At 41.7% G+C, this 19,727-nt stretch overlaps 1 protein-coding gene across 2 annotated transcripts; it reads left to right on the top strand.

Moving 5' to 3' along the window:
• Nucleotides 1-12: 12 nt before the first annotated feature.
• Nucleotides 13-16,428, top strand: LOC100846116. 2 transcript variants are annotated; one of them, XM_010237438.3, is made up of 19 exons: nucleotides 13-627; nucleotides 1,429-1,834; nucleotides 1,925-1,996; nucleotides 2,086-2,148; nucleotides 2,252-2,437; nucleotides 3,671-4,046; nucleotides 4,949-5,040; nucleotides 5,995-6,744; nucleotides 7,010-7,288; nucleotides 8,967-9,122; nucleotides 9,254-9,322; nucleotides 10,474-10,748; nucleotides 10,867-11,296; nucleotides 11,374-11,715; nucleotides 12,594-13,407; nucleotides 13,778-13,836; nucleotides 14,420-14,887; nucleotides 15,769-15,807; nucleotides 15,926-16,428. In XM_010237438.3, the coding sequence occupies exons 1-19, from the start codon at nucleotides 245-247 to the stop codon at nucleotides 16,106-16,108; spliced, it is 5,442 nt and encodes a 1,813-aa protein (XP_010235740.1). In that variant the 5' UTR covers nucleotides 13-244; the 3' UTR covers nucleotides 16,109-16,428. The 2 variants fall into 2 exon arrangements, with proteins under 2 accessions (XP_010235740.1, XP_010235741.1); XM_010237439.3 differs by lacking the exon at nucleotides 9,254-9,322 and having other exon boundaries at nucleotides 14-627.
• Nucleotides 16,429-19,727: the final 3,299 nt, after the last annotated feature.

Below are 19,727 nucleotides of genomic sequence, written 5' to 3'. Positions count from 1 at the left end.
CCAGCTCATTGGTGGCCACCACGACCACCTGATCGCACCGGCCTTCGCCTTCGCCGTCGCTGCATCCTCTGGCGTTTCTGTCCCTAGCGGGCGCGGCCACCGGCGAAAGCGCCGCACTGTCCCTCCAACGCGCTGTAGCTAAGTTTCCCCTTCCGCTTCCGATTGCGTGTCGACACTGATGCGGATGTAACCCTAAACCCTAAACCCTCGAAACATCTACCTCCCTCCTACTCGAGCTGCGGGCATGGACGCGCTCGTCTCGGCGGCGCTCGAGGAGGTGTGCGCCCGCCTCTCGCATGGGCTCCCCGTCGCTGACCTCTGGCCGGCGCTACGCGGAGCGCTCGAGGCGGCCGGGCTCCCGCTCGGTCCTCCCGTCAAGCGCGCGTTGTGGGCTCGCCTTCTCGCGCTCCCCGTCATCAGCCTCGTGGCGGGCGATGGGGATGGATCGCCTATCGCGCCTGAAGACCCAGCGGGGAAGGACTTGGAGGAGGCGGAGCGGCGGGGCGTGCGTCTGTTGTCGAGCCCAGCGCTCAGGGACAACTTCCTTGGGATGTATGACCGCAGATTCGCAAAATCAGAGTTGAGTGCCGTCCAGAAGGCAACGCTAGAGCTTGTCGGAGCAAGCAGGTGCGCTCAGTGTACCGTCTGAGTAAATTATCATCGTACTATATCTCCCCTTTGTTTATTGTACATTCATGCCAATGTTACCTGTGATGCTGTAATTCTATGGACTTAGGAGATTATGAATATTGATTCAGTTGTTTTACATGACCCTGTGGTTATTTTGGTTAAGGAGATAGGAGGGTGTTTGCTATTTTGTGGTCATTTTGGGGCATTTTCCTGTGTACGGAGCTATTGTTGTTCGTAGTGTATCAGAATTTTACTGCACAACCCCCCAATAAGCCCACATACGACCTCAGAGGTCAAATGGCTGGTTTAATAGTGTCAAAGTTACCATGTCATCTCCCTTGAGCCAAATAAGATCCATGCCCACATTGGCTCACTTGGACATGTAGAGGGATTTAGTGTCTGCTCTTAAGTTTAGCCAAGTCCCTGGCTTTGTTTGGACAAAGTCGGCATTTCATCTCCCTTTGGCAGCTAAAGTTTCGTGTTCCACTTTGTCTCACTTATCAAGTTTAGGCAGATTAAAGTTCATTTCTCAATTTAACCGTGAAAATCTAGGGGTGTATTGGGTGTTAAACGTCTGTTTTGTCAATGCCGTGCACATGTATTTTACATCTTTCCATTCTTCTGCAAATTAGCATAATCAACATTCTCCCATGCAGTAGCTATTAGTTTCTTTTCTTTCTATTGTTCGTAATTTGTCCTTTGTTTCCATAATGCATGTGTAAATAGGCAAGAAGATACCACGACTTCAATAAACACGTGCACAATAATTTACATCTTTGTTTTCAATTTTTGTTTCAGGACTTCTGGCGTAACACAGAATGATCTTTGCAAAAAATTTCACATGAAAGGAAACAACTTCTATTTTATTGTAAAAAACCTTGAATCACAGCGGTTAATAGTTAGACAATCAACTCTCATAAAGGTGAAAGATAATGGGGTTGAGGGAGAAGAGGCTTCACAGAACAAACAGGTTATCAACACCAACTCGCTATATCTGTCCCGATATGCCAAAGACATGAATATGAGTTCACACCGAAGAATTGAGATTACAAAGCCAGAACTACTGGGGAGCTATGACGATACCAATATAGATGTTTCGCAAGAAGATGGATTTGGTGTAAATGTTAAGAACGACATATCTGTTCATGATTATCTTCCAGCAATGAAAGCGATATGTGATAAACTTGAAAACGCTACTGGAAAGGTCAATTCTTTTCTTCTTTTTCATTTCATATTCTGTTTTAAATTGTTTCTGATTTGCAAGTTTGTTAACTTTGTGCAACGTTCCCTATAGGCTCTTGTTGTGTCAGATATTAAAGTTGATCTTGATTACAAGATGGCATATGGGCACAGAGCATGGAGAAATGTAAGTACGTTTTTAACTGCTTACTGCATATGTTCTCTACTTTCCAGTTGCTCTCCTTGTGGGGCGATTTGAGATTCCGTTTTCTTCAGGTCTTGCATAGACTAAGAGATGCGCGGCTTGTTGAAGAATTCAACGCCAAAGTTAATGATAAGGTGATGTTTCCTCCTGTTGTGTTGCAGTTCTTCACTCCTGCTCTAATATTCTTAATCTGTTGCATTGTATACTTTGTCAACCCACGTGCTATGTCATTTTCAGGTTGTACGTTGTTTGCGTCTGTTGAAGAAATTTGATCCAATTGAGTTTCAGCCAAAAAGGACAACCTCAGACTACAAAGTTTGCCAGAAAAGCCAGGCAACTGATCAAGTTATGGAGCTTCCACTAGACAACTGTATATACGATATGATCAAAGCTCAAGGGTCGAAAGGTGTAACCCTTGTTGAGGTACTTCTCTGAACCTTTCAACGGTACAACACGGTGCATTATATTGTTTAGTGGTACACTGCATCCCTTCACAGCATTGAGACTGCTTTTATATTTCTTCTTGTGCAGTGCTATTCTGCTTTATTTCCAGTTACATATATGCATTTCCTTCACCTGCTTTTCTCTTTGATTGTTGAAATACTTGAATCTGGTTGTTATTTACAACCAGATTGAAATATGGGGCTTTCCTTGGCAGATTTGGTTGTTTCAGCAACTGCTTGGTTGATTTAGCGACTTGGAGTGCAGCAATTAATAATTTCCCAGGCAAAGATAGGAAAGCTCCTGAAAACTATTTTTTGCAGCCTAGTTCTTCTTTCAAACTTAATTTATTTGATGTGCTATAGCAGATTAAATATCTTTCTTGATACCTATGTGGTCTGCATTGTTCTCATCTTCTGAAACCCCCATAATCCATGTGGAAGGAAGTGAGAGTTTCTAACTTCCAGTGTTAATAATCATAGTCAATCTATCCATCTTTAAATCCTAAAAAGTTATCCTGTCAAGCATATTTTTTTGGGCACAATTATGTAGCATATGATCTACTCCCTCCGTCCCATATGTCGCAACTTTGTCTAGATAAGCATTTATCTAGACGCGTTTTAGTGTGTAGGTACATACGTATCTAGACAAAATTGCGACACTTGATATGGGATCGAGGGAGTATAATGTTTATGTCCTTTAGTGTAGATCGTAGTTCAACATATGCACTATCAGCTTTCTACAAGCGTGCAGATTATCCAGTCATATACAGTGCTGCAGGCAGGCTTCTGGTATACTTGCGTATAAACAGGTGTTTTATTGTCATATTAGCAAGACCTATTTGTGGGATGTATCTGGCTCATATATACTAGCACATCTTTTTTTGTTTCTAACCGCATAGCCTTAGCAATTTAGTTATTGAAATTTCATTTACTTCCCAACTTAAATTAGATATGATCTCTTCTTTATGGTATAACATTCTTACCTATATAATATCCTTCTGATTGTTGTCCCTGATGAAAAATTAACTCCATGCTATAAACATCTTTGCACTGTGAACCCTGCAATGTATAGGCGGTGAATTTATAAGGCAGCTTTAGTACACATCATTATCTAATATGGGTTAGTGTTATTTATCTCATCTACTGTGGCATTTTAGTATTTTGTATTTCTTGAAATTAGTAACTCATTTCTCATATAACATCTAATAATTAGCTCGGCAAACGTCTTGGGCATAACAACTCAAGAAGGCTTCATAAACGAGTGTCGTCCATGCGCCAAAGATTCAATTTGACTTGGGACGCTGAAGTTGCAGATAAGACATCTCAATACCGAGTTTGGACTTCAAAAAACTTTTTGGATTACAAATCTGGTACCGCTCTGCAAAGTTTTGAGGCGCTCCCAGATGATCATGCCAATTCTTCCGATTTGTGGTCACTAGTTCCATCTAAAGGATTGGATTCTCCTAGCCCACATGGTAACTTGTTGGTTAATAGCGAACTCTTGTCTGAAGAGGAATGCCATCCAGTTGGACATTGTTTACAAAGCAACTATGAAGCTTGTGCTGGAGTTTCTCAACTAGTTAGACAAGGTAAGTAATTCTAGATTCCCATCGCAAACTGATTCTCTTAGATTCTGCGCTTAAAATTTGTTTGGAAAGTGCATGTTGCTGTAAGAGCTTGTGGTATTTGATTATTTTTGCTGCACTGCTGCCTAAATTTGACTTATCTTTGACATTGACATCTGGGTATTGATTACTCATAGATCTTAAAATCATGTGCATGAGTTCCTGAATTATATGCACAAGGATGGTTATGCACGTTCTACAAACATGCAAAGTTTCAAAACCAAATTCATTTGCATTTGTGAGATATGAAAAAGGCTTACACTCTGGGAACAGTATGCAATCCTATTTGCCGAATACTATTGAAATTTTGCAGAGTTTTAGAACATGCCTTCCCTGTATGTGGTTACTTTTTTAAGATTTTTGTATTCATGATTTCCAGACATTTGCAACATTTAGGTTATTGTCACCCTATATGTTCCCAGTCAGTAAGAGATATACTTCCTCCGTCCAACAAAGGATGTCTCAATTTTGACTAAATTTGAATGCATCTACACACTAAGTCATGTCTAGATACATCCAAATTTTGACAAACTTGAGACATCTTTTGTTGGACGGAGGGAGTAGAACATTCCTTCCCTGTTTTTCTGTAAGTAGTATTTCACCAAGCTTGATTTTGCAACTATCTCCTATTTTGAGTTATATGTTCCTTTTTGTAAGTACTCCTTCCACTAAGAGAACTTTCATGGGAATCTATGGTACCACTTTTGGTCACACTGCCTATATATTGTTGTCTAAATTTTGGTGATTACGAAGTTCGAATCTCAAAAAGTACATGGGTGCCTTATTAAATTCAATAAACAGGCGTAGGTTATACCCAAAAAATTCTGCTCAGTTCAGTGTAGTTGATCACATGCTTTGTTTTTTAGATAAACTTGCTTTGGATCAGAAGAAGAGGTATCGGTGCCCCCCTTCAACTTCTGATGATCGACGGCATAGAAGGATTCTACACATGTTGAAGGTTGCCTGCTAAGTACTCGTCAACCAATATTTTCATGCAAACCATCTATTGAAATACAAATGTGTCGTAAATTACCATTCCTGAACTTCTCCAAGAGCTTGTTCTGTGGCCCGAAGCTTTTTCTCTTGCCCAACCTGATGCACCTCACAGGAGCATTACTGCAACTTCCAATTACTTTGTGCAGTTTGTTACACTTTATAGGAACATAACATTGTCTTGCAGCCATACGTTAGCTGCTCTAAGTTAATTGCAAGTGTTACTTTGTTCAATTTGTAGTCTCCAGCAATTGTATCATGATCAAGCCGGATCCACCAGGCAGCCAATTCCGTTCTTTCTCTTCGGCTTTCTCAACAGTAGCTTCTCTCTTTATTCACTGTAGTGGCGCTGTGTCTTGTTGTATTGGAGTCGTTGCATGGCCTCTAATATGTCATGATTTGGTGAAGAACACTGGAAATTCGCAGTAAAGTTGTAAAAATGAACAAGTAGGGTGGATGGGTATTTGTATGGTAAAATATTTTTTGGTGATTGCTAATAAAAGAAAATTACTTATAGGGGGTTATTTATCCGTTTTATTATTATAAGAGTATGTGGTTTATGGCCTCAATATTCCTTAGACCAGTACGCTTCTATCTGGACAGTGCAGCTCAAAGGTATGAGTAAAAGAGTAATATCTCATGTGTTTCATAAAAGTAAAATAGATTAACAGTTCTATACCATTTTATCGCTTCAAGGAACGCTTGATGCAGTGTATATTTTATAGCCATGTGTTCCTATTCATTATTTTTTATGTGTAATCAATGGAAGGACATCATAGTTTAGTCTTAACCAGATTTGCAAGGAGCAACGTCATTTTTGTTAGTTTGTCTACTCACGGTCATGTGCATGCATCTTGTTCATGCACCTGTGCATGTTTTATTGCAGTTCATTATTTTTAATACCTTTTTTCCTTTACAGAAAAAGAAATTTGTACTTAAGGTGGAGTTACATAAATGGTTAGAGGGACTTGAAAAGGAAAACGGAAAAATGATGGATAGGAAGACACTGACTCGCACATTGAATAAGCTTCAGCAACAGGGCAGCTGTAAATGTATCAAAGTTAGTGTCCCTTTGGTTACAAACTACACTCGCAGTCGTCTCATTGATGTAATACTGCATTCTTCTGTTGGGGACTTGTCATCAGAACTTGTCGACCAAATTAGGATCAGACAGCGGAACTTCGATACTGAAACTCGTTCCGGTGCAGCAGCTAAAATGAAGCAAAATCAATATACGGCAGCCATACCTGGCTTGAGGATTTCACGCAGAGTTAAAGAGAAGAAACCATTAATATTAGAAGCTATGCATGCCAACGGATTTATAGGTGCAAAAATGATTCGGGCAAAGCTGTTCCATAAATTTCTGTGGGTATATGTTACTGGCTTGCCAAGTTACTGCACTCCATTTGGTTCTGCCAAAGAAGGGCATAGTGACAAGGCCCTTGATCAATCAAGTCAGTTATTTTCGATGGCAGCAGCTATAAATGAAATGCCTCTTGAACTCTTCCTACAAGTTGTGGGATCAGCCAAGAAGACTGATAACATGATAACTAAGTGTAGGCTTGGAAAAGTGCTTTCAGAAATTCCTACCAAGGAATACAACCAGCTCATGGATACTCATGCCAAGGGCCGACTCTCACGCTTAATAAATATTTTAGATAAGCTCAAGGTAATGTTCTTTTTCTTTGATATTTACAGTTAACTTTGCGAGAATCTAGAACCTTAGGTGCTTTTTAAATAGAGTACTCTTTTAAATACTAGGAAGATTACAAATCTGAAGTTCTTTTAGGTTGATATTTGCCTGCTGCATATTCATTTTTAGCAAAGTCAAAGTTTAGGTTTATTGCAATTCAGCTTGCATGCTATCTTAATTCTTTAGGGTGCAGTGGACTTGTAATGACACAGTTCTGCACTTCTGTGGCTATGTTTGCTAGTTGGTCCAACTTGCAACAGAACTTGTAGATGATTCGGGTGTGTCATCAGATGCTGTGCCTACACACTCAATGGATCTCAGGCCTTACATTGAAGAACCTAGACCAAGGATTCTCGCATCATCCCATGATTATGGGAATCAACATCCAAAAATCAGGCATGATTTTGTGCTTTCAAAGCAGGAGTTTGTCGATGCTTACTGGGAAACATTAGAGTACTGCTATTTAACTGCTGGTTTGGCTGAGCCGCTTAGTGCCTTTCCTGGCTGTTCTGTACCTGAGGTTAGTCATCATTGCACTATTATCCCATAATAGTAACATCTTGCTGTTGAGTTTAGCTGTTATCATCCTTGAATGGTCAATTACTCTTTTATCCCTCTATGTACTTTGAAAATAAATGTTTATCAAAATTTGACTCCTGCACCAATGGTTTAACTGTACAGTTCTGTTTACACTAACCTACGTTTTGTTCTCTTTGTGTCCTGTATTCCTTTATGATATATTATCTCTTTTCTGATTGTGTTAAAATGTTCTGCCTATAAGATCCTTTCAGCTAAACTGTTCATGTTCTGTTTGCTAATTTCATTATCACATTGGCTGCTGCTGCTGTTAACTACTCCCTTAGTATTCATGATTTTTTATTCGAACCGGAGTCCTCAGGACTCAATCCGATAATTAAGTAGAAGAGAGTTGCCCAGTTAATTTGCTGAAAACAGGGCAAAAAACATAACAAACCTCCTTATTGCATCATGGATCATGACCACAACGAGGACAATACTGGTGGTCCTGGCCACCCACATGCAATCCACACACTGCCAAAAGAAGGTCGCCATCGAGGTTGCACGCAGATGTCATTGTAATCACACAACACTCCCTTGAGTTGGCGACTCCGACTTCACCACAGACGACTAACAACAGGTCCCTTCCTCGGCAGGCGTGCCGCGTGCAAGCTTGCATCTGCCCATGCCAAACAGTCAGCCAGGCGCGCCGCCGACCAAGCAGCGCCGATTCTGATGGCGAGCTTCGAGTCGGCAATATGCAAGACCGGCGCCAAAGAGGGACCCTACTGATTGGCCCGCCCAACACTAAGTCATCGTCATCACACAACACTCAGTGGGCAATATGCAAGACCGGCTCCAAAGAGGCACCTCTCTGGCAACACCGAGTGCCTGGTGTGGCGCTGGAGCACTACCAGCACAGACTCTGCTCGATCCTGTTACCTCGCCACTTTCCATGGCACGGTGCAATATGGATCCTGAGAACTCAACTGGAAAACCTAGGCTCAGGGGAAAGTTAAATTCTTCTTCTATCTTGCCAACTTGAATAATTGCTGGACGGCTGAAAAGCTTGCGCGTTTAGGGCTGCAGCATGAACCGGCCTGTCTGCTCTGTGACAGGAGACAATGCAACATCTGCTCGTTGATTGTCCGTTCTCACAACAGATTTGGTACGAGACGCTCGGGTGGATAAGATCCACCTTCCCCCGCCGGCACCTGGGAAGACTCTGGCTGGCTGGTGACAGTGGGCGTGCCGCTGAACACCGAAGCCGTTGCACAAGGGCTTCGCCTCCACGACACTGCTTACCTGCTGGATGGTGTGGAAGCAACCTCAACGAATGTGCCTTCGAGCATGCTAGGCCATGGGTCCCTTACCTGCCTGCCATGATTAGATAAGAAGCAAGGTTATGCGCTAGAGTGGGGCCTTTGGCCTGAGGGTGTTGCTGCCTGGCATTTGGGACGTGCCGTGATTGTTTTTTTTTTTCCTGTTTCTGTGCCTGCATTGTGTCTAGCCTTCTTGATGGCTTCAAACTTGTTATTTTCTTTTCAACAAAATGAAGCGCAAGGCTCTTGCATTTTGTTGAGAAAAAATATCTCCACTGGAAACAGCTTATTGAGTTCTCTATGGCCTTAGTTTTGATTTTAATTCTTAGAATGTAGTATAACATACCCTGTTTCATGTAGGTTTCTCATCCTCGGTCATGGAGCTCTCTTAGAGTAATGACTACTGAACAACGGCTGGAGTTACAAAAGCGTATTATGGATATGAGTGGGAAGGGGAGAATTCCTTTCAAAGATTGTCATGTAATTGCAAGGGAGTTGAATCTCTCTGTAGAGCAGGTAAGTGTTTGGAATTTCCCTCCATCTTCAGTAAGTGATCTGCAGGACTACTATGATTAGTATTTGACCTTGTCCTGCATTACCATATTTACTCTGATTAGTATTTGACCTTGTCCTCCATCTTCAATAAGGGCTTCGCCTCCATATTGAGGAAACTTGACTTCTCCTTTGGGGCACCAAAAGATGGACGAGGACTTAAAGTAAGGGTAGATAAATTCCATGGAAGAATTAATGAAGGTCAACACAAAACCATAACAGTTCAATTGAACATCAGATTAAGATGTGACTGCCTGATGACTAAGCAATCACATATAAGTATGTTGCTGAGGTCATCATATGGTCTACATTCTTTTATTTCTCCATGTTGTAATTAAGAGCCTCCTTTTATCACGGAAAGTGGTCATGTAACAAATGATAAGTATGGGAAAGTGAGCACCTAACTGCTCTAGTATCCATTCATTTTTGAGTGCTCTATTTTAGCAGAATAAAATCAAAGTGATTGAGTTTTGGAAGTTTTAATGTGATCATAGTTGATTCTCTGCTCACCTTCTCTCTTGAAAACTATGGAGGCCATAAAAAGGAAATAAAGGTGGACCTGTGTAACTGTGCTGGAGTTTCATAGTTTATTTTATGAAATAAAGGTGGACCTGTGTAACTGTGTAACTCTTGCTAACAAAGGGTGATCTCACAACATGCTCTTTTCCCACTTAACCTTAAGCTAATGCCAAGAGTTTTTAGCATGGAAAGTGGAGCTAGCACGATTAAGTTTTGCAAAGTTTCAACTGAGCATGAGTGTACCTAAGCACCTTTAGTTTGGATACGATTTTCTGGCATTAGAATGGTACCCAACAAATAAAAAATAATTAAATCATGGGTGTAGTACATCATGGTACACTGGCGGAGATACGTGATTTCAGTACTAACTGTAGTAATGCTGTTCATACAGACAGAAGGAGGGGTACTGATTTATGTGGAAAATATATTTGTTCGTATCTCCTTGGTTCTCCCAAATGGTTCCAGATATGGCCATGAAATTTTTAGAGTAACCATATCTCACTTAGCATAATACACAGAAATCCGTGCAGTCTGTTTTGGTACAAGTTAGAAAAGCCATACTCATAACTCAGAAGGCAATTTTTCTCACGTACGGTCTTCAGTTTCAGTTAGTATTCTTAATTGAGTGGCCTACCAGAAGTTGCTGCCTGCTTGTTTCTTTAGTTATGCTTTTCTGAATACTATGTTACTAGCCTGATTGTTTCATTATCCTACTTAAAATATTGCTATGTCTTATTTGAATAGCCTATGGCTCCTATTCAATACTGACTGGCAGGAATTGTTTCTACTAATGTAGGTGCTTTGTGCTTCGTCCTGTCAGAATAGACAGCTTCATGGGCAGCCCAGCTTTTCGGCTAAACAAAAACAGCAAGGAGTTAATTCTGGGTTGATCTTTCAGAAAAGGAAAAGATCCGCCGATAAGGTTACCATGAGATTTGTTAAACAAAAAGTTGAATCCAGCGGATCCACTGGAAAGATATCAGCCCAGTCTACCCTGGATGAGGAGCTACCATTGAGAATTTCTGCATCATCCACTGGTAAAAGATTCCTGTGGACATATGAATCAGACAGGTATTATTTTGTTCTGTGTCCACTTTTGATGGTTTTGAAGTTTGATTTATAGACCTTAATACTGGAGCTAAAAGGTTTTCTATGATAGTGGATCCTGATGGGTTATTATTATCTGCAGAAAACTTCTGATGATATACACTAGATTTTGTGCTGCACGTGGACCCAAGTGTTTATGGAACTCTCTCTCTGGTCTTCCAGCTGCACCACACACATGTCGTAAAAGGATGGCATACTTAAATAAAAACAGAAATGTAAGAGAAGCTGTAGTGCGAATCTGTAGCCTTCTCAGAGAGGAAAGGAGATGGAAAGAGAGGGGATGCCATTCCCATATTTCAAGTTCTAGTCATGGGAACTGTGCAGAATCAGATTCTGAGACGGTCCATTGGGATTATTTCGAAGATCCAGAAATAAAAAACGCACTTGATGAAGCCCTTGAATTCATCCGAATAGAAAAAATGAACCAGACCAGGGGAGCTGGGTCTAAGAATAAAAAGAGCAATGAGGATAATAATGCCACTGTGGAAATTCCAAGTGGGCAGGAAAAACTAGTAAGTGATCATTTATCTAACTGCAACTCCCAACCTATGTCTTATTTAATATCGATCATTTACCTTGGATTAATCAGGTTATGCAAGGTTCAGCCAGTACAAGCACTGCAGATCCAGAAACCGGATTACATGAACAGGCAAAATTGCCTAGACGTTCAAATGCAACCCATGCAAGTAAAAGCATGGACATTCCCTGTATATCTCATGAAAAGGTCATTAAGATCAACAAATATGAAATTACTAGAAGAGATGTCTGCAAATCCTTGGCAGTTGCAAATGCGATAGAGCTTCTGAAGTTGGTTTTTCTCAGCACATCATCAGGGTCAGAAGTACAAGCTTCATTAGCTGCAACCCTCCAGCTTTATTCAAAGAATGAAATTTTCACTGCCTTTTCCTTTCTAAACGAGAAGAAGTTCATGGTTAGTATTTGCTTACTTATGCAGTTAAAGTTCACATCGATGTCCAGTCTCTACTATTTCTCTAGTATATGTTCAGCCCAGATCAGATCTTTCGTACCCCACATTAGCTCTGCTCGCACACAATTAAGTGCAATATTCAGCTTCATTCCTCTTTTGCAACTTTATTAAGTGCAATATCAGACGGTTTCTTCTTGTGTAGTTCTTTCCACTTGTGCAGCTTTGTATATTCCCCCCCTCTACCATGTACATTCCTACTCTTTGCACTTATATTTTAATAAAATTTACTGTGGGGGGTTTCCCCTACAGTTTCAGTAAATATAAAATCATTCATTCCCTGTGAAACCTAGGCATTCCCCCCCGCAATTTTTGCTGTGAGAAAACTGTTCTTACGGTTCTCCTTACAAACAGCAGTTGCATAGGATGCAAAATTTACTATCCATGGTTTGCAATCACAAAAATTATACTCTATCTCAAGCTGGTCCTATCACAAACCACCATTACGGAAGTAATTCATATGAAACCAGTGCAAATCAGTGCTCACACCTGCATGCACTTATGCTAATATGTTTAGTTTGAACTTCAAAATTCACAGCCTTTAGTTTCCCCGTGGTATAAGCACCTGTGTTTGCAATGGAGCTATGTGGAATAATCTTTTTTCTTAACATGAGCTGGAAATGATAATTGCTCAATTGACCGTTGGAGAAGTTCTCAATCCTGTTTGTAACCGTAACCATGTCAGGAATGATAGGGCATCTGCAATTCTTGATGAGCCGGAGCTAGCAGTTTGATTTATGATTTAAGTGCCGGTTGTTTTTGTACTGTTAATACACTTTACCTCATTTTGTACCGTTGTTCATGTTTCAGCCCACATTTTGCAGGTTAGTGGAAATGGAACAAAACCATACACCCTTTCTGGAAAATTCTTCATCAATGCTTCTCATTCTCCCTTCCCATTTGGTTCAGGAAAAAAGGCTTCTGAATTTTCAAAATGGCTTGAAGGGCAGCAAAAGAGCATTATGGACGATAGAATTTACCTTTATCCAGATATAGAATGTGGGGAAATCATTCATCTCTTTTCTATGGTTTTGTCAGGAGAGTTATTCATTTCACCTTCATTGCCAACTGAAGGAGTTTGTGAGGCTGATGAACCTAATAGTTCTTGCCCATTAGTTGAAGATACCAGTGTATTGAGTGATGGCACTCACAAACGCAAGGCTGATACTGTAGAAGATGAAAGCGGTGAGACTAAGAAACACAAAAGTACTCTTGGTTATCGTCGCGAGAAAGGTTTTCCTGGTATTCGAGTTGCTCTGAACCAAGAGAGAAATCATGCAAGCAGTTGCATGCAAGTGTTGCATGATAAAGAGTGCCTTATTTTGACTTCAGCCAGGGAGATAAGCAGCAAGGATGTTGATTCCCAGGTTGAAAGCCCCGACAATGTACTGCATTTAAACAACTCCAGTTCATGTCAGCGACATTTTCTGTCTGAATCTCAGTTGGAAAACTCTTATACTGGATGGCCTTGGGATGCTATGAAAATATATGCGGAACAGTTACACTCACTATCTTGTAATCAAAATGAATCATGCAAATTGTCTTCTGATCTGTTCAGATGTGCATTTTGTGTTATTCGTCAAGGTGGCGAAGGAGGAGTTAGTTTGAGAGAATTGTCACAAGCACTGCATCCACTAGGTACTTGTTATTCTCATGAACAAACACTCACGTAGTTTTGTACTCCCTCTGTTCCTAAATATGAGAAGTTCTAGCTTTGTCGTGAGTCAAACTTTGACCAAGTTTGTAGAAAAAATTACCGACATCTACAGCTCCAAACGAATTTTATTAAATCCGCCATGATATATCTTTTCATGGTATACTTATTTGATATTGTAGATGTTAGTATATTTTTTATCAACTTGGTCAAACTTTTTTTTTGACTTAGGACAAAACTAGGAATTCTTATACTCCGTATTTGGGAACGGAGGTAGTAGAACTTAGTTGGTGCATAAAGTAGTCTTTGTTTTTGGTAGGTATAGTTCATATTGTTTGATCTTATCCACTGCAGGCACACAGTTAATCGATGTGATTGTTGATACACTCAAGAGATTTCATCTCGCCATGGAGGTAAAGCTTTGAAAGTTTGTTTATGCCAGTGAAATCTTATTACCCACATGCACTTTGTTCATTCATATAATCATATTTACAGACATCTATAGAGCGAAACATGGTTAAAAATGTAGACCTGCTGTTGGATTTGTACGAGTCTGCTACTACCTCCGTTCCTAAATATAAGATGTTCTAGCTTTGTCCTAAGTCAAACTTTAAGAAGTTTTCTTTTTTGAGTAATATTTAGGAACAAATAATGAAGAGCAGAGGGAGTATTTATCTCCTTCATGTGATAGAATGTAGCACCTTCTACATGCTAAGCACTTCAGCGGTGGTAAGATGGAGAAAAGCGAAGTGTAAATCGCTCCAGTGCTGCTTACCTTTGGTTTATGGACTCAGTTTTTGTATAGGAGACAATTTGGGCTGTCGTTTTGTTGTAGGCCATTTCCTTTTGAGATGGAGCCTTGAGTTTGAGGCTTACAGCAATGCATTACTTTGCATATTAAGCTATACTCCTTGATTCCTTCCTCTCAACAGCTATTCTTTATTCTTCCCCATTTACTAAAATTTGGCAGTCACCATGTGCTCAATTTCTTCATAGGTCAACGCATATGATGGTTTCCAGATTGTTGACTCCTTACATAAGTCAAAGTATCATATAACCACACTCGCAGAATCAGTGCATTGCAGCTGTTCACGACCCCCAGCTTCTCAAAATGTGGAGACTGTGGGCACAAGAAATCTACTGAAAGAGAAGCATGCCATATGGCCCGTATCTAGCAATCAGGGAACTGTAAAGGTGCTTGGCGATGGGCACACTGTAACAGTCCTGAGTGGTCAAAGCAAGTCGAGCTCTCAAATGTGCAGTCAAAATCCTGGAGATAAGGAAACACTGTGTGCTGCAACACAAGAGAACAGGGATAGTGATTGTTGCCATACTTGTGAAAGGCATATTTATCACCCTATATTACCATGGATAAATGGTGATGGCAGCACGAATAGTACTGTCTATGAAGGTTTAAGTCGTCGAATTATTGGCTATGTGATGCAATATCCTGGAGTAGTAGAGGTGCGTATTCATTTTTATGATTGGTAACTGATTATTATACGTTGGGATTATTTTTATGATGGTTTCATCTGATTGTTGACTCCTTGCGTAAGTCATAAATCAAAGTATCATATAACCACTGAATTCTCTTATCAGCCCTAATTCATAATGAAGCATGTTTTCTCATGATTGCAACCAAGGCCATGTTATTTAAACCCACTAGAAAAATTGTTTTACTTTTACACAATCCAAACAGCCTTGTGAACCTATGTTAACAGAATAACAGCTTTAGAATGTTTGGGCTGAAAAAAAAACATAGAAAAGTAAAACAAGACCCAAATTGATTTATTGTGCTTGTGTCCTTTCTTACTGTTGTAGGAGTAAATCCAAAGTGCATGTGGTTGTGCCTACAACATTTTGATAGGAAGTGGCGGAAAAAATTCCCTCATAATTCATAGCTATGTAATACTCCTATGTTAGAACTTGTTTGCATGCAAAAAATATGATAATATGTGCATTGTACAAATGAAAGACAAAATATATGTACTCCTTTGATTTTGTAAATATTATCTTGAAATGCTGAAGTATCACGATTCAAGCATTTTACTTAAAGACAATTTTCTCTTGTCATGTACTCCCTCCGTCCCATATTAAGTGACTCAAATTTGTCCAAATATGGATTTATTTCTGCCTAAAAAGTGTCTATATACATGTAATAGAAAGTCACTTAATATGGGACGGAGGGAGTAGTTTGTTTGCCACAAGTTCATTAGGCAGTTTCTTTGTAGTATGCAATGTACCAAAGAATGCTCTCATGCCCATATGCTTTAAGGTTCCACTTATCATTGTTAACATTGTTATTTTGAAAATTTTGACCGTATGCTTTGCTGCTATTGTGTCAGGAGGACGTTATCCGTCAGATGGATGTGCTGAATCCTCAGGTATGGCCATGTGGTACCCCAATATTTTGTCCTTTCTCAATTATCTTTGATATTCAATCGACCACATTTAGATAACAAGACTGCGCACATTGCCTCACATTACTCCCTATTTCTGCAGACATGCAGGACCTTACTGGAAAAGCTAATACTTGATAAACACCTCTATGTTCGGGTGTTCGATGAACCTGTGCCTATGGTTCCCATCATATTGCAGAGTCTTTTCAGTCAGGGCACTTGTACAGGACCATCCAAGTCTAAAAGGCGTTTCTTTGCTAACCCAACGAGTACATTCATGTTATGAGGAACTTCGCTTGTGTGACAAGTTATGAAGAACTTGCAATGTCTGTTATATGTTAGGGTGCTGTAAATTTTCGGAACGGCTGACTGTACTTACCCGTACCCAGAAAGATTTTCCAACTGTTAGCACCTGCCCTGAGGCAAATATCGAGCACGCTGCGTTTTTGTAACTGGTTGCTTGCGATACAGAGCATGCTAGCTGTGTCCATCGTCGACTAGGGGCCCGAGACGAAGGTCCATGTTTGGATGTCCAAGTTTATCTGTTACCTAAGTAAGTTTAAATGACTAAAGTAAACGTGTATTATCAGACCGTTTTGATGGACAGTCACCAATGTTTTGCTTGCTTGTTTTACAATTTTGGCTCGCTTGACCAACCTTTTGGCGTGCCCCTATCTGATTCATGCCAATCCGTGCGCGAAATAGCAATCTTATGCCAACAAAAAAAGGCCCTCTTCATCCTTTTTTCCTTCTCAGCCACGCAGCACTGACTGCGGAGACATGTTTCCCTCTCTCTCTATGGTGTTCTCCATATACTAGTACCGAACTTGATCGAGCCTTCTCCTTTGTCCTTCTCTGCTGATCAACAAACATGATTTTGAATCTTCGTTTTTCCTTTTGGCTAAAATTGTTGTACACCTGTGTAATTAGGCTGGGACCACACGCTTGCGTAGGCGCTCAGCCCAGCTCCGGCCAACACTCGCGATGCTTGTGCATCTTCACGTTCAGGAGCTGGCATTTTCGTTACCAGTGTGTATATTCTACAGCAGAAAACCATGTACTGGAAGGCTTGACATACAAATGGAACCAAAGTACAGTGCAAAGCAAAAGAACACAAACAGAAACCTGTAGTAATACTCCAGCAAATCTGGAACGGTGGAAGAAATTCTACATTCGCCTGACTGGCCGACCGAAGAACCAATCATTGACAAGCACAAGCAGTGGGACCGAACTATAATAAGGGACTATATCATATCTTGAACCAACATTTTTTTTTCTTTCTAGAATATACCTTGGCGGGTATATCATGCATTGAAGTAGAAGGCCGCGACACGGCAAATTGTCAAGTTACAAAATTACTCACGCAAGATCCACATAACATCCACCACACCAAAATCAGAAAAATGAGGGGAACCATCGAACAGCCCCGCACGCTGCCACGTATCACCCTCACGACCGATCTCCTGAATAATGTGGATAACACCTGCGTCGTCCCATCGAAGACAACCACGTTCCTGTGCTTCCAAATGCACCAGCAAACAAGACAAACAGCAGTATGCAGGTTCACCACAGATTTCACACCTGAAGAATTCTAGCTGTTGGAGTTGAGCAGCCTGCTGCTGCTGAGCTTGAGCAGCAGGCTGAGCCGCGGGATCAGCGTTGTTGGGGACGATGTTGGCTAATGGTGATGAAGAAGCCGACGAAACAGGGACATGATGAAGTGAGCAGTCACGTAAGAACGCTCCCCCAAAACTTTATCTACCGTCTCCCGGGCAGGATCTTGAAGGTCAGGGTTCCGGAGGCCTGCTCTCTCGGCGAGCTGTGCACGCAGCCGACGGGATGGAGTAGCAAAAGGCGGCGAACAAAGAGATTGGATCGCGGGCGTGACGGCTAGGTTTTGTTGCGTGTTTTCTCGAAAGCCGGGATCGTCTTATTAAATAGGCAAACGGGCGGAAGGTTTAGGAAACCAACCGACTCCGCAATTATCGAGATTTGTTACGCGTCCGCAACAGATTCCGACTGCCAAAAAGATAAACACGACCCGGACCGGCCGACTCGAACTCGCGTCATGACGAGGCGACGCGAGTGGATAATGATGATGAGGAGGAGGAGGACCGCGCGTGGGGATATTTCATTGCTCACCTACTATGTGGGATACCAACATTGCTTATATATTGGTATCACTCCCCCTAAACTAGCAAGTTGAGACTATCCCACTTCCCCATCCCACTTCATGAATGGGCTTTTCAGATTTTTCAGAAATTTAATTTAGTTTGGATTTTGGACCTTCTCCTAAATTTCAACAATCTCCAACTCCCCCACCGATCCCCGCAGTGTCACTACTGGCGTGGCCGAGGCGATAACGCTTCCACCATTCCATCTATGCTAACATAATTCGATGGAGATCTGACTTCAAAACCCCCGAGAAACTTTACTGGAACGGGAAAACAGGGGATAAGCCCAGGCAATCGGTCCGCAAGGCGCAAGGGGAGATGGGGCGGAGGTTAGCTAGATTCAAGGGACAAATGCTGCCGCGGGAGAGAGATCGCGATTGAGGGATCAGGGCGACGAAAGAAGGTTCTACCTGCGGCGTGAAGGGAGGCAACGACGACGACGAGGCGGCCGGCACTGGAAGAAGAGGCACCACCAGTTCGGCGTGTGGCGGAGTGGGGTGTGTTGTGCAGTTGTGCTGCTGCTGTGTTGGAATAATATTGCGCTGCTGTGTTTTTGGTCTTACAAAATTGCATCGATGTGCCTCCGGGTCTTGAGTATGAATATTTACGTTTTTTTTAATGACAGCTGTTTTTTAGTTATAGATAAATCAACATACTGACTATGACCGTTAGATTTTATTCCAAGGCAACATGTGGGAGACGGGGAAATGAGGACGATGTCCAGATTGTAATTCAATGGTTCTAATGTGTGGATTGAGAGGTAAGATTTTTTTTCTTATAAAAAACAAACGACCGAGAAATATCCGCATCGTGTTTACCCTAGCTGAGTTTTTCCTTTTCCATTTTTGAAGGTTACCCCTACTAAACATGTCAAAATGTATACATTTTCAGGCGGTTTTTGACCGGACAGTAAAAATCACCATTTCTCGCAGCAGCGGCTGATGGCCGGTGAGGAGGAGGACGTGATCAGCGCGCCGGTGCACTGCGCGACCCGGCAGTACGTACATCACATCGCCGAGTACCTGTGGAGGCGCTGATCGACACACGGGCAGCGACCTCATCTGGACGCAGCGCGCCGCCACGTGCCTCCCCAAGAGCTGCGCCAAGCAGGACCTCCCTTACTAGTACAACCTGTCCCGGTCAGCGACCTTCGCGCCGGTGCCGTACGCGGACGAGCATAGCTGGCATGCATATTGCGCGGCCAACGAAGGCCGCGGCGTGCATGGTGAATCTGGAAGGAGGGGGACGACAGCGTCATCATATCGGCAACTTCCAGCAGCAGGACATGCACCTGCATGCTCTATGACCTGCGCAGGGGACGTTTCTCCTTCCACACTGCAGACTGAAGACTGTAATTAACCTCATGCGAATTCAGTCTGGTTCCCTTAGTTATCTATCTAATCTATCTCAAGGACAGATCTTATCCGCATGACAGCTATGCATGTATGCAAGGGAGAGCCCCTGTTGATTTCAAAAAGAAAAAGGCCGGAGGAGAAGAAGAGAATACCGGCATTTCAAAATAACACCTTGTTATAGGAAACATACTCAAACTCATTAATTGTTGTTTGTAGAAACAAGTTGATCGGTTTACGTGTGTAATTAATTAATTAATTAGTGACTTCTTTTATTTTTTACCGAAAGGTGACTTCTTTTATCGGAAATCAGTTTAACTCAGGGTCGTCCGTCTGGACGCTGGACTTGTCATGCATGCAGTGTCCCGTCCAACATCCA

The sequence above is a fragment of the Brachypodium distachyon genome, chromosome 3, assembly GCF_000005505.3.
Source record: "Brachypodium distachyon strain Bd21 chromosome 3, Brachypodium_distachyon_v3.0, whole genome shotgun sequence".
NCBI classification, from domain to species: Eukaryota; Viridiplantae; Streptophyta; class Magnoliopsida; order Poales; family Poaceae; genus Brachypodium; species Brachypodium distachyon.
The sequence above is the reverse complement of the archived record's forward strand: the minus strand, read 5'-3'. Positions and strand labels throughout refer to the sequence as shown.